Genomic DNA, 15,925 nt, shown 5'->3' with positions numbered 1-15,925 from the left:
CAAGCATAGTTGGGTCTTGGTATTCGGTTATAAACTTAAGTATATATATATGTAATTGTATATTTTAGTTATTCTTAAACACTACTCCAATAGTATCTTAGTATATTTATCAAGCCTCTTCTCTATAAGTTTAGTAGCACTTAGTCTTATACCAAGCGTTCGTACTAAGCAAGTGTTTGGTCTTACACCAGGCACTCGTTCTAGTTCCTTAAGCTAACTTCATAATAAGAGCGTTCGTTCAAGCCCAATAGGGTAAGTTCATTATAGTGTTCAGTCTTTGACTGACATTCTGATGGTTATTGGTGTTTAGCTCCTTCAAAGGGCTAAGTATATTTATTGACGTTCGGTTTATTCACCGAATACAGTTAAGTACCCTTATTTGATGTCCCTCAGTGTATGTCTAAATTGGTTCCAGCCTAGAGTTTTAGTACTCGGCCTAGGTGTGTTGATGTTCGGTCTAACTTGTGAGTCAGTTCATCCAATTGGCTCACTTAGTATATAAACGTTTGGTTCTAGTCATCCTCGAGAATTATTATGTTAATCACTCCCTTTCTTAAAACCAATAATTCTCTCTCTCGATTTTAATCCACTTGGGATTGGAGACCTTTGGTCTCACTTCAAGTGTTCGGTCTTGTTCAAGGTCGAAGTTAACGTTCGGCATTCGGTGTCTTCAGATATGTTTATTCGAATTGATCTCATGGAGGTCTTATTAATGAAAGATGATGAAATATGTTATGAACGAAATGAAGTGGATTATGAACGAGTGTTCCGGGGAGGAATGACTCATGAATGAATATTGAAATTGGTAAAGTATGAATATGGGCATGCTAAGCTGGCGGTTCATCCTGATGTTCCGTGAGTACTCGTCCTCACGTAGAGGAGGGTAGGTCATATGTGGGAACGGTAGGAGGTCCTAGTCCTTATGGTTAATTTGGACAGATAGGACTAACCTCAGGTGGCAGCTGTTGAGGGTATCCCAGTTACTACATCACCCGAGTGCACGAACGTCGTAGCTACACAGATTTCATACAGTCTGGACAGTCAGTCTAGTATTAGGTTTTGTATGAAACGTATGATGAAATTTATCTTGTGTGTTTGATTGTGTGAAATGTATGTTTATACATGAATTAAATTATATAAGCTTACCCTGTGTTTCCTGTCTTGTCATGTTTTGTACGTCCGTCTTTGTCATTGCAATGATCATCCATGTGGATGTGAGCAGAAAGAGACGAGCTGTTGGAAGAGGCGCTGGAAGAAGAAAACCTGATTGAGGTTGAAGTGAAGACCGAACAGTAGGACGTTCGGTCAGTAGTTTAGTTGCTTGTAAGGTGGTCGTTCGATCACCCCCCTCTTGGTGTTGAGAAACAAGCTTCTTTATTTCTAACAAGAGTAACTTTTTTTTGTGTAATGCAATTGATATCTTTAAAAATATGTTATATATATATATATATATATATATATATATATATATATATATGTATATATATGTAAAAGTTGATGAAAAGATTTAAATACGTTATTTTATTAAGGGTTAAATATGCTTTTAGTCCCTCTTTCAAACTTTGGTACACTTTGATCCTTCTCCTTAAGGAAACTATAATTTTTCGTCCTCCAAAACCAACGACGTTAAAAATCAGCTGAGGTGGCTAACGTCTGGTCACGTGTGATGACATATTTCCTTTCTAACATTTGTCACATGTGATTACATGTTTGATGACATGTGTTCAGTGATTAAATCAGATAAAGGAAATTAGAGTTCTTATACTTAGTAAATATTGAGATTTTTTTACGCGAATGAAAGTTGGGGTTGGCAACTATCTTTTATCTTAAAGCTAAATCGTGATTAGGGTTCGTATTCCATCAATTTGCTTTCGCAATTGTTATGGCTCTAGTGTTTGTTGTGCATTTTGTGTCAAAGAAAGGCGATTCGAAGACGGTAATTTTTTACTTTTGGTTTTGGTTTACTGTGGCTCCATTGCTTGTTGTGCATTGTATGTGTAAATTTTTCATTTTACAATGTAGGATTAGCAATGGTTTTTTATGTTTCTCTATATCACATGGGGAAGTTCATGAACAATAAGGGAGTAGAATATGTGGGAGGAGAAATACATGTTATAAAAGGAATTGATTCTGATAGGTGGTCTTACTTTAAGTAGTGTGATTTGTTAGAGAATTCAAGTATGATGCAGAGTTCAAGCTATGGTAGAAGGGGTCGAAACAAAAGGTGATGAACAACCTGAGAATACTCAGTGATGACAAGGAAGCAATGTTGTTGGATAACTATGCAGAGGCAAATAACGATGTGGTTGAAATCTATGTCCAACATGTCCAACCTAGTGAGCTAGTTGAAGTTAAGTTTCTTAGTTTTGCTGAAGAGGCAGATGAAGTAGACATACACGAGATGGAGGAAGAGGTAAATATGGGTGATGAAGAAGAGGTTATTGTGGATGAACAACATGCTTATGTTGTTGAAGAAGATGGTAATGTGGATGAAGAAGATGGTTATGTTGGTGAAGAAGATGGTTATGTGGATGAAGAAGATCCATGTGTTGGTGAAGAAGATGACGTAGTGGATGAAGAATATGCTTATGTTGGTAGGGTGGAGGGGAATGTGGAAGTAGAAGACATCCTAATGGATTACCAAGAGTAAGAGGGGAATGTTGGGGGTGAAGATGTAGAGAGGGGTGAGGAACAACCTTATGTTGATGAGGATGAGGATGAGGAAGAGGAATAGGACAATGTGGTTGAAGGCAAAGTGGTGGAAAATGTGGATGACAATGAAGAGGAAAGAATGAAAAATGATGATGATGGGTTTGGGATGGAGAATGAGAGGGTGGAGGAAGAAAGAAGAAATATTAATCCTGTTTTGGAGAGATGGAGTAGAATGAAAAAAAAAGAAGAAAATTGTGAGGAAAATTGTCAAGAGAAGAAACAGTGGTGGTGAGGGGTCATTTATGATTAACGAAGAAGTTGGAGAGCATGAGATAAATGAAGATTACAATACAAATGAGTTATCTTCAAATGTAGATAGTGATGAGGCTGTGAGTGAGAATAGGAGGAGGTTTCCAAAGTATAGAGCAAATTATATGACCAAGAACTTCAAATTTAAATTGGGGATGAAGTTTAAGTCATTGAAAGATTTTAAAAGTGCATTACAGGACCATAGCGTTTTAAATGGAAAAGAAGTGAAGTTTGTTAAGAATGATTTGAAGAGAGTGATGGCAGTTTGTAAAAAGGGATGTGGTTTTGTAATTATGGCTAGCAAGGTAGGATGTAGCCAAACTTTTAGAGTGAAAACTCTGGTTGGGCATCACAAGTGGGGAAGGGTTTTTGGTAATAAAGTTCAAGTATACAATGCATTGCACAAGTATTGGTAGACAGATTTGTAAATGTGGGAGGCATGACAGTGAACCAAATCATAGATGAAATCAAAAAGTCATTTAGTGTTCGAATAACTCCCTAGAAAGTTGGAAGAGCAAAGCGAATTGCAATAGATTCTTTAGTGGGTGATGAAGAATGACAATATGGTCGTCTTTATGATTATGTGGCTAAATTGTTAAGAGTGAAGGCTAGAACCTTCAAGATTAAGGTCAATCAACCCCAACCCACTTTGCCACCAAGGTTTGGGTCATTTTACATGTATTTAGAGGGCTGTAAAGAGAGATTCTTAGGTAGTTGCAGGCCATTCATTAGGGTATATGGTTGTCATTTGAAGACAACATATGGAGGTCAATTGTTATAAAGAAAGATTCTTAGGTAGTTGCAGGCCATTCATTGGGGTATATGGTTGTCATTTGAAGACAACATATGGAGGTCAATTGTTAGTGGTAGTGGTAAGAGACCCTAATGACAAATATTTCCCATTAGCTTTTGTTGTGGTTGAAAATGAATGCAAACACACATGGAGGTGGGTTTTGACACTGTTGTTGAGTGATATTGGGGGCATAGATTGTCAACGTTGGATCTTTATTTCAGATCAGTAAAAGGTAACTTCAAATTAAACTTTATTTTGTAATTTCATTTAATTATGTATTAAAGGATGATGTCATTTGTTTGCAGGGATTAATGACAATATTTGATGAGATTTTGAATGAGGTGGAGTACAGGCTGTGTTTAAGGCATTTTTACAACAACTATAAGAAGAAATTTGGTGGAGGCTTACTCATTAGAGACCTTATGAAGGGGGCTTCCAAGACAACATACTTTCAGGAGTGGGAAAAAAAATGAGTGAGTTGAAGAATGTGAATATTATTGCTTATAATTGGTTAATGACAATTCCAACTAAATCTTGGTGTAAACATGCATGTAATGCTTATCCTAGATGTGATGTATTGATCAATAATTTGTTTGAGTCATTTAATAGTACAATTTTACTGGCAAGAGACAAACCTATAATTACTATGATGGAATGGATTAGGTCATACATTATGAGTAGGTTTGCAATACTTAGAAAAAAAAGTAAACACATATCCTGGTGATGTTATGCCTAAACCAAGAAAAAGGCTAGATAAGGAAGTTGAAAATAGTTGGAATTGGCTTCCAGTTTGGGAAGGGGGTGCAAAATTTGAAGTCACTCATGGCTTTACAATGGACAAGTTTGTAATTGATCTAAGTAATCATAGTTGTACTTGTTACTTTTGGGATTTGGTAGGAATACCTTGTAGACATGATGTTGCTGCCATACATTAAAAATTAGAAAACCTAGAAGATTATGTTCATCCATATTGCAAGAAGCATGCTTATCAAACTTGTTATGCACCTCAAATAATTCCAATCAATGGAAAATAACTTTGGCCTACATCTGACTCTACACTACTACTACCACCCACTTATAAAACACCTCCTGGGAGACCAAAAAAGTTAAGAAGAAGAGAAGTTGATGAATATGTCAGCCATTCAAAATTGTGGTTTTGGAGTGCACTAGCAAGTGGAATTAGACTTGTTTATGCAGGTTGCAAACTGGTTTAATGGTTTAAAAGAGTAGAAATGAAATTGGGTACCTTGTAGAAGTGAAAAATGGGTTTTCAAGTGTCAATCTAAGTTACAACAGGGTTCTCTAAGTTTTCTAAAGTTCTAGAGGGTCCTAGGGGTCTTTAGAAATTGAGGGTAAGGTCCCCAAAGTTCAATTTGAAGAGGTATAGTTGTTTTTATACTGTTGGGTGGCACGATAGTGGGCCGCTAGGCGCCAGCTGAGTGGTTGAAGGCCGTTGGGCGACACGGTGTGGTGGCGTTGGGCGCCACTAGACTGGACTGCAACAGTTTTTGGGAGTTTTCAAGGCTTTGGATGTCTGTTTTGAACGATTTTTAGGTCATTTTTGGGGTTTTGGACCCCCGGAACAATTGGTGAGAGTTTCAGAGCTGTTTTCCTTGTCTAAATATGAGCATCAAGATGCTATGAATAATTTTTGTTATTGTGTGATTTCTGATGACTTGTATGGATGTTTCTATTTCTTTAATGTATGATCAGTATTCTCATGTATTGGTGTATTATTTGAATTTGAAAGTGTATGGACATATATATGATTTCAAATGGTTTTCAAGGATTGAAAAAGAGAATATAAAGGAGGAATACCTTATTAGGGGATTCATGTGTATAAATAGTATAAATTGTAAGAAGACGATATAGGGTTATCCTGACACTCTAATGATCATCCATGCTCAATTAGAGAGTGATGAGTCATGTCGTGATAGGAGCTGGAGGTCCTAGCCTGGGGGCCTTTCTTCATGGTGGCAAAGGGCATTTTAAGGACTAACCTTGTGTGACAGCTTTGAGTGGGTCAACTGTTCCACCCACAAGTGCAGAACTTTCCATGGCTCAACAATTATACTATACTGTAAACTGTTTGACCAAGTCTGAGTTAGTGGTGTTAATGGGAAAGATTGTTTGATAGTATTTGAATAGATGAAAATGTTCTACTAATTGTGTGATTGAGAGTGTATGTTAAATTTTATTTTTACCATGTGAAACTGTTTTATAATTAGCTTACCCTTGCTTTTGTTTTGTTTGTCTGTGTGTTTTCTCTTTTGCGATGATCACCTTAATGAGTGTGAGCTTAGGGATGACATTTTTCCAATTGTATCAGTGTAGGGGTTGAGGGTGATGCAACAGTATAGATAACTTTTTTTGTTCTTCAGGTGTATACTTTTCTTCTCTTGAAAGTTTGATGTAAGTTATCATCATTATAGTTCTTATTTTAGTGATTTTGTACTACTTAAAATGGGATGTTACATCATACTAAAGTGATACTGAATATTTCTATTGGTTCATCTAAAATTGATGAAGCATGAGATTAACCACTGTTGTTCTCCACCATAGTCTCTTATGATTTTGAAAAAACAAATTAATTTTTCCTAAGATTTTTCTAGGCTCTTGATATCATGATAAGTTTTATAGTAAGAAAAGTCCTCTCTCTTCTTTCATTAAGCCATCAATATAAGTACAAATTACAATATTCTACAATCTAAATAAGACAATATCACACTCACTACAAACATTCATCAAATAATGTTTATAAATATAACCATAACTAGGTGAATAAATAAATAAGGAATATAATAATAATATCTAAATAATGTGATATAGAGAGAAAATGTGACTATATTAATATTGAAGATTTGTGTTTCTCCTTTAAGAGTGTTGTAGTGATGATGTCTAGGAATTTATCATGGTTCCTAAAGACTTGCATAGTAAACACAAGAATCGTTAAGAAAAAAAATAAGTTATCATAATTTTCCTTATAATTTGATTAAACAAATTAAGATTATTAGATAATAAAAAATGGAAATAGGTGTTATATTATACTATGATATAGTAGGTGTAGATTATTACCTTGAAATAAAGTTAAGAATGTATATTCTAAAATATTTTTTATGGACTAAATGACAATTATCATTAGAGTATGTTTAATTTCAATCTTCCTTTCGAAAGCATCGATGTGTATGTATATAGATGTGTTTTGTAAGCGTTGAATCTAATAATATTAGTTATCTTATATGTGTTGTGGATGCATAACTCTACTTGTTGTTGTAACATCCCAAAAATAAAGCATAAAACTATATATAGGTGTCATCATTTAATAATATGATAGAACAGTTGCTGGAAAATAAAGTTAACCTTACAGTTATTACAAAATAACCGTAAAATTTAAAACTTTACAAAACACTACCTGTACTATTACAAAACTAAGAACATAACCGATCAGTCAATACAGGGTTATAGCGGTGACCGAACGGTTCACCCAAAATTATACATAATATTATGACCGAACGGTCATAAACTACACCGCAGAATCCTCGCCGCCCAATTCCTGCTCCAACGTACACTCTTCCCCTTCTGCTCACACCCAATAGGTGATCATCGCAAGAGAAAAATCGAACAGAAACATGGACAAACAGAAAATAAGGGTAAGCTAATGTAATTTAATTTACTATTCATACATACAGTTTCTACAAGTTCAAACAATGCAAAACCAATCACTACATCAGATTAAAACCAAACACAAGCAAACATATATAAATTAAACATTTATATAGTTAAGACCGATCGTAATACTCATGTATAGACCTTACATCTGACTCGACCATCCGGATCATATGAATACGTAACTTGAGGTCGTTCTTGCACCCAGGTGGTGTAGTAACTGGAAAACCATCAGCTGCCACCCAAGGTTAGTCTGTTATAACTCACCCAAGAACCTATGGGCTAGGACCTCCTACCATTCTCACACAATGCATTACCCATCTCTACTTGAGAATTGGTAATCATCAGAATATCAGGATAAACTTGTGAATTTCACTGTCCGTATTCATACTTTACCACATCAATACCCATTACACTAAGACATTCCTCCTTGGAATTCTCTTCCACACTACATGAAACATATACCTTATTGGAATATCCATAAAATTCCCCATACACATTAGATCCATACTATTATCTCACATAATCAGAGTCACATAGTGAAAATATCAAATATTCATTCATAGAAGAAAATCGAACACTTAAACTTAGACTAAATACTTATAAATCAAACTGAACTCTTAGTGTAAGACCGAACGGTATTTCACTATCTAGAGAAAAGGACCGAACGGTTCATACTAGGTAAGGTTGAGGAAATGGCCGAATAATAAAGCTAATTAAAATACTAACACGAAACCGAGCGCTATAACCTAAGACGACCTTTAATAGTTTGATCCGAACACTTAAGGTTGATTCTAAATACTATGTATAAGATCTAACACTTTTAAGAAACCGAGCATTACAACAATATGACCGAACTATGTATAGGAACTACTATCCAATTATAACCGAATGCATTTAAACCTAATACAGGTACGAGGTCTAACACTAGTATAAGAACGATCGCTAACAAGAGACTACCCAACCCGATAAGACCGGTCATTATTACAGAATCATAAACCACTAGGATGTCAATCACTCACCTATGACCGAACGGCCATACACGGGTAGACTTAAAAAAATCTAACTCTATTGATGAATTATTGACTGACCATGACCAAGCGGTCAAGATCGAACACTCAGCTTTTCTGCATAATTCTGCAGAACTTCTGCAGAATTATATAGGATCACCAACTCATAAACACAACATTTCATACAACATAACCAAATCATCAAATCATTCAATTTCACACAAACACAGAATCATCACTCAAACAATTAAATTAAATAGTTTCCCTTACCTCGTAACAGAACGAATCGCTCATTGTGAAGAACTCGCTCACCACCAAAAATCTCAGAAACCTAAGATTCACTGATTGAGGAAAATAAACCAACCACAAGACCGAAAATGTGATCAGAATTTAAAAAGAAGAAGAAGATAAACACATGCAAACAGAAACTTGGCTTGCATGTGCCAAAAACTAGACTTTCTCAGAATAAGAAAGACCTACCAGCTTAAACCACCACTCGATCGCTGAAAAGAGAACTCTTGCCACCAGCCAATCTCAGACAAATATTATTGATGATCGGATGAAGGAGAACGTGAGAATTTGTAGAGAAAAGAAGGATAATTTAGAGAGAAGTTAGAGAGTAGAGGAGAAAAGAAGGTTTCAGAATTTTAGAAAGATAAGTTACATGCAGAGAGTGGCATCAGATTTTAAAATTTTCCTTTATATACTACCGTCAAAAATTGATTGGTCTACTCTGCTGCTTACACCTGTTTTTCACTTTCCGAATTTCTAAATTCTAACCCTCCACCTGGTTTTCACTTACTCTACAGAAATTAAGGCTCCGAAAAGTTGTTGCCGTAGTAGATAATGATGCATGTATGTGTGATGCCGTAGTAGATAATGATGCATGTATATTTGACTAAAGCGTTAAAAGTTTATGGAATTGAGTGAAAAGATTAATTTATCCGTATACATCTAAGTTTAGCTACTTTCGTTATAGTATCATATTTTCAAAGTTAAAATTTTTAAAATAAAATAAAATTTGTTTCAAGATAAATATACGACTAAATTTAAATACTTTTACTAACATAAATTTAAAAAAAAAATCATTTTAACATAAAAGCATTGTAATAAAATTTTAAATACATAAATTAAAAAAACATTTCATCATTTCAATCAAACTATTTAATTTTCTGTAAATTATTTTTTCTCTTAATCTAAATAACTCTCACTTCACATCTTATATATCTTTCGTTTTTACTATTTTCCCCAAACAAATGCTTATTCTTTTGAAATCAAACTAAAATATTCATTGAGCAAATATAAAGTTGAGTCCTTGTAACTTTTTTATTTATCTCGTGGCTTCTTTTATTTATCTGTTGGCCGGCAGCATAGTATGTTTTGTCAAAGATATATTTATATATAATCGATTTTATCTAATAGATCGCAGATCTGTATATTTCTTAAACAAAACTCACATTTGATTGAAAAGCAAAATCCATTGTAATACAGTGAAATCAAGCTCGCTAAAAAAATTGTAGAATTGTTAAAGACAAATTGGTCAAACAATATGAAAATTGATTAACAGTAAGTCGGTAAAAATTATTAATAAGACGTGAAATAAAAGAATAATGTATAGTTTCTATGTGTATGTATTAGGTCTAAACTGAAAATTTTGATGGGCAAAATGGAGAGTAGATAGAAAATAAATAGTGTTTTAAGTGGTGGAGAGACAATCATTCTTTGAGATGATATAATTGGAAGTGCGTTGGATATGGTTCGAATTGAAGCAGAGAAGCTTGAAGTAGTAAATGGAGTGTTGATAAGTTGGGGAAGAAGTGGACTTTTAAAAAAAAAAAGTTAGCTTTGGATATGAGTGGTTGGGCAAGAATTAAAATTGAAAAAAAAAAGAGAGGAAAAACCAAAAGAAGGGATGGTCCATGTAAATGGAAACAGGGAAGTTATGTACACCTTTCACTTATGGCCAAAGAGAGGTGGAGAAAGAGAAAGAGAAGAGAATCTATACCCAACATATGTTCCTTCCTTTCCTTTCTTCCTTCATTTCATCAATGAATCAATGGCCAAAGACATGGGTCCCACCCAACAAAACAATCCTCTCCACCATAATATCACCTTCACCACACAACCAACAACAAAAACAACTAAACTAAATCATCCTCTCAAATTATCATTCCATCACCTTCTTCATCTTCTTCTCACTCTTCCCAATCCCAACAAGCTTTCCACTTCTTTTTTTTTCCATCATCATCTCTTTCTCTGCTAAACCCCACTTGCTTCTCATATAAGCCTATACATTTTTCTTAATTAATTTATTACTTACTTCATCATATACCACACTCCATTTCTTTCTATTTATTATTGTTATAATATATATGCTTGCCGGCGATGCCGACGCCGGTCAGCATAGCAAGGCAATGCTTGACGGACGAGGCGGCGCGTGCGCTAGATGAGGCGGTGGCCGTGGCGCGGCGCCGCTGCCACGCGCAGACGACGTCGCTCCACGCCGTCTCGGCTCTGCTTGCCATGCCAACCTCCGCCCTGCGCGAGGCCTGCGGCCGCGCGCGCTCGGGCGCTGGCGCCGCCAGGTTCTCCGGCGGGTACTCGCCGCGGCTGCAGTTCCGGGCGCTGGAGCTCTCCGTGGGCGTGTCGCTGGACCGGCTTCCGTCGTCAAAGGGGGGTGGCGGCGGGGGCGGTGAGGAGGAACCGCCGGTGTCGAACTCGCTCATGGCGGCCATCAAGCGGTCGCAGGCGAACCAGCGGCGGCAGCCGGAGAGCTTCCACGCGTTCCAGCAGAGCCAGCACGGGGGAACGGCGTCGTTTCTGAAAGTGGAGCTGAAGCACTTCGTTTTGTCAATCCTCGATGATCCAATCGTGAGTCGGGTTTTTGCGGAAGCAGGGTTTCGAAGCTGTGACATCAAACTCGCGCTGCTTCAACCGCCGCTTCCTCCGGTCCAGCACCGGTTCGCCCGGGCCCCTCCAGTTTTTCTCTGCAACCTCGAACCGGACCGTCCCGACGAAAATATTCGCAGGATCGCGGAGGTTCTGTCTAGAAAGAGCAAGCGAAACCCTTTATTGATGGGTGTTTATGCAAAGAGTGCTCTGAGAGGTTTTGTTGAGATGGTTCAGAAGGGTCGAGGGGGTTCTGTTTTGAGTTCGGAGTTGAGGGTGGTTTGTTTGGAGAGGGAGATTGGGGAATTTGTGAAAAGGGGTGGGAGTGGTGAAGAGGTGGTGGGTGTGAAGTTGAAGGACTTGGAGCAGCAATGCGAGGGCTGTTCTGGTTCTATGGTTGTTAGTTTCGGTGAGGTTGAGGTTTTTGTAGGGGAGGATGCGGATGTTGATGCTGTTAGGTTTGTTGTTTCGGGGCTAACGAGGTTGTCAAAGATTGGTGGCGGAAAGGTTTCTTTGCTGGGTGTGGCGGAAACCTCTCACGCTTATTCGAAGTTCTTGGGTCTGTTTCCTAATGTGGAAAACGAGTGGGATCTTCATTTGCTCACTGTCACTTCTGCCACACCTTCTATGGAAGGACTCTACTCTAAGTCCAGGTTTGTTCTTTATTTTAAAGAAAAAAAAAGTATGCTGTTTGTTTTTTGGAGTACAATGGCAGAAACTAGGTTTGAACTTTGGACTTCGTGCAAAGTATCCAAAATGGGTTACTGTCTTTTTAGTTCTTTTGCTTGCACTTGTCATGTTTTTGGTTGAAGGGGAATTGGGGATCGTGTTCTTGCACGTTGATTCATGTAAAAAATAATATAAGCATTTCTGAGTATCGTGAAACAATGCACGTTTGTAATTGTGACACGGGGCATATAAATTGTGGGAATGTAAATAAGAGTGTGGCTGGCCTGCGTGTTGTGCTTTGTGAACTGAATTTATGTTTATTTCTATTTTTGTGATTTTGGTTGTTCTGGGATTTGTGCTGTCTTCCTTGTTCCTCTTTTCTCTATTCACATTATAAGGAGTTGAATTTTTTGAAACATGTTGTGCATTCACCTATGGTTTACCTCACTGAACTCTAAACATGTATTTTCGGATCCAAATGGATAGATAGAAAGTTGAGTATGTATTGTTGTGAATGTATGGGCACAGTGTATTTCATTTCTGTAGATATATGATGCCTTGAAATCTCTTTGATTGCACACACTTTAGCTTCTGACTGTTTTGTGCCTATTGGATCTCACAGTTCCCTGCTCATGATAAACTTACAGCTTGATGGGGTCCTTTGTTCCATTTGGTGGGTTCTTTTCTACACCTGAAATCAGAAGTCCCCTGAACTCCACAAATGGATCTTTTACCCGTTGTGACAAATGCAATGAAAAATGTGAACAAGAAGTTGCTGATGTTCTGAAGGTAGGTCCTTCGTCTAGTAACTCAACAAGCTCACCCTGGTTACAAAAGATTGTTAATGTGGACAACCATAGAGGGTTGGATGTGGCAAAGGTTTGTATGATTGCTAATTATTGCATTTCTCTTCTCCAATGCATACTGAGGGGTCACATGCATATACAACGTACACGCAACATGGTGGGGCAATTGCTGTACTACTTATACATAGTATAATAATTTAGAGGTATCCAGTATAATGCCAAACTGCTTATGCAGGAGTAAGGAAAATTCTATTTGAATACCAAAAAAAGGTAAAGAATATGAGGATTTATATGCAACAAAAGAAATTAAAAACAATGTTTCTCTGTTTGTTTTCTCCCTCTTAGCTTACTTTTGCAGAGTCCATTGCTTTTGATTATGAAATGGAAAAGTGTATTAGTCATATCCCTTGTCATTTGTTATATAATTCATAACATTTCCAAAAGTTATGTTAGGAAATTTTATTACTGTCAATTATATTAGTTACATCATGAGGAGTTGTAGGTTTTCTTTTCTTGTGTTTATATACCCTACCTTGATTAAAATTTTTGGATCCAGTTTCTGTAAATAATAATGATTTGCATCACTTGCAATATTTCATTGCTTGAAGTTATGGCTGCATATATTTAAGAATGGGCTCCATTATCCAGTGCAGACCAGTGGAGAAAATACAAGTTTGAATGATAAGATGTTGGGATTTCAAAACAAATGGAATGATATTTGTCAGCGTCTTCATCACAAAGGCTCACTGCCTCACTTTGATATTTCTCAGACAAGGCCTCAAGCTCCAATACTTGAGACTTTACGGTTTGGTCCAGGTTTTAAGGAAAGCAGCAGTAAAGATCCATCACGCACTGAATTCCCATATTCTACTACTCAAATGTCTTACATGCCCAAAGGGTTGCATATTACTTTTCCATTACCTTCTGATACAGTCAGTGTTCATACTGTAACTGGTAGTGATTCAAAAGTCTCAGAGGCACTGCAAATTGATGCCAAGACCCCTAGGGTTGTCCCTTCGAGTGTGCTTGACCACAGATCATCTTTATCCCATACACCTGTGACCACAGATTTAGGATTGGGAACGTTATATACATCAACATCTCAGAATCCAGATACCCCAAAACTACAAGATCAGAGAAAGCATGTTCAGCAATTGTCAGACTCTATTTCAACTGATTGTGATGCTATTAATGAAACTACCTCACACCAAATTCCTAGATCTTCTTGGTCTGGTTCAAATTTTGATGGGAAATTTGATTTAGCAGATTTCAAGTCTCTTAATCGAGTTCTTGCTGAATCGGTTGGCTGGCAGGATGAAGCCATCCGTGCTATCAGTCAAACTTTGTCCCTTGGTAAATTTGGTTCAGGAAAGAGTAGAGGTTCACAAGGTAGAGCAGACACATGGTTGGCTTTCCTTGGACCAGATAGACTTGGCAAACGAAAAATTGCTTCAGTTCTTGCAGAGACTATTTTTGGAAACTCTGAAAGCCTAATCTCTGTGGATCTGGGCTTCCAGGATAGCTTTTCCCCATTGAACTCTGTTTTTGAATGCCAAAAATCACGTTGTTATGATGTGCTCAGGAGGAAGACAATTGTGGACTATATTGCTGGAGAGTTGAGTAAAAAACCCCATTCCGTTGTCTTTCTTGAAAACGTAGATAAAGCTGATTTTCTGGTGCAGACTAGTTTGTTGCAGGCAGTAAGAGCTGGCAAATTTCCAGATTCTCATGGAAGGGCAATTAGCATCAATAACACAATCTTTCTTGTAGCCTCAACTAAAGATAGTAGTTCTTTGGTTTCAGATGAGTCTAAGATGTTTTCAGAGGAAAGAATCCTTGAAGCCAAAAGATGTCAAATGCAATTACTACTAGGACATGCTTCCGAGGATGCCAAAACAATTGGTAGAACAAATGTCAAGGTTGTAGCAAGTAAAGGTTTTTCCAAATCATCATCTCTGAACAAAAGAAAGCAGACTGATACTAGTGACTCCAAGAAGGGAACAGCAAGCAAGATGCAGAGACAGGACAGTGAGTCATCTCGATCCTATCTGGATCTAAACATGCCTGTAGAGGAGAGTGATGAGGGTGTGAATGACAATGACCAAGAAAGTGAATCCATAACAGAAAACACAGACACCTGGTTAAGTGACTTCTTTGATCAAATTGATGAGAAAGTGGTGTTTAAGCCATTCAACTTTGATGAGCTTGCTGAGCAAGTGTTGAAAAACATTGGCCTACTATTTCAAAGGACATTCGGATCAGAGCTTCGGTTGGAAATTGATTATGAGGTAATGACACACATACTTGCAGCTGCTTGGTTATCAGACAAAAAAAATGCAGTGGAGAATTGGGTTGAACATGTTCTTGGCAGATGCTTTGTGGAAGCACAGAAGAAATACCATCATCCTGTGTCTCAATATGTTGTGAGACTGGTTAACTGTGAATCCAATTTTGTGGAAGAGCAAGCTCCTGGTGTATGCCTTCCAGCTAGAATTAACCTGGACTAAATTTTTGCTCACTTTGTATTACTGTAATCAGTTGTAAAATGTAGCTGTTAGGATATATAGTATTTGGTAGATGGTAGCCAGCGTTCAACTAATTGATCTCACAATTTTTGTCTTCTCAATCATTGTGCTGTAATTTCTATGGTAAATGTATGTGTAATTTTCTATAGTGTACCTACTTAAAGTCCAATAATATTAGTTTGCAAATTGTTCCACCCTTCACTTTTTAATGATTTGGATAGGATCTCATTAAGTTTGGCATAAATTTGATCCGACCAGAAGAATGGAAACCTCAAATCCAAGTTGGAATGTTATGACTTTTCTGCGCTATTCTTTATTCTTGATGGGATTTCTTCCACTGGATATAATTCCAATTGTTCTCATGCTATCAGAATATTCATTATCTTTGTTCTGTGCATCAGCTCTTACCATGTAAAGAGTGTCATACCCTTCATAAAGGAAACTCCTCACTTGAAATCATGGTCTATGAAAATCATAAATCCGAAATGATTAAAATCTATCTGTTTGATATAAAATATTATATTTTGAAAGTCAAAGACAAACAACTTAATCAAAGTAGTGTTTTATTTTAACTTAGAAACATTATGTTAGCTTCTAAATGTCAAA

The 15,925-nt window shown here is 37.0% G+C and overlaps 1 protein-coding gene across 4 annotated transcripts; it reads left to right on the top strand.

The window, feature by feature from the left end:
* Positions 1-10,310: 10,310 nt before the first annotated feature.
* LOC108338173 (protein SMAX1-LIKE 6) lies at positions 10,311-15,513 on the top strand. 4 transcript variants are annotated; one of them, XM_017574913.2, is made up of 3 exons: positions 10,311-11,972; positions 12,636-12,867; positions 13,403-15,513. In XM_017574913.2, the coding sequence occupies exons 1-3, from the start codon at positions 10,816-10,818 to the stop codon at positions 15,299-15,301; spliced, it is 3,288 nt and encodes a 1,095-aa protein (XP_017430402.1). In that variant the 5' UTR covers positions 10,311-10,815; the 3' UTR covers positions 15,302-15,513. The 4 variants fall into 4 exon arrangements, with proteins under 4 accessions (XP_017430402.1, XP_017430405.1, XP_017430404.1 ...); XM_017574916.2 differs by having other exon boundaries at positions 10,312-11,972; positions 12,636-12,777; XM_017574915.2 differs by having other exon boundaries at positions 10,313-11,972; positions 13,448-15,513.
* The last annotated feature ends 412 nt before the right edge of the window (positions 15,514-15,925 follow it).

The sequence above is a fragment of the Vigna angularis genome, chromosome 7, assembly GCF_016808095.1.
Source record: "Vigna angularis cultivar LongXiaoDou No.4 chromosome 7, ASM1680809v1, whole genome shotgun sequence".
NCBI lineage: Eukaryota > Viridiplantae > Streptophyta > Magnoliopsida > Fabales > Fabaceae > Vigna > Vigna angularis.
This window is presented reverse-complemented; position numbering and strand designations above follow the sequence as displayed.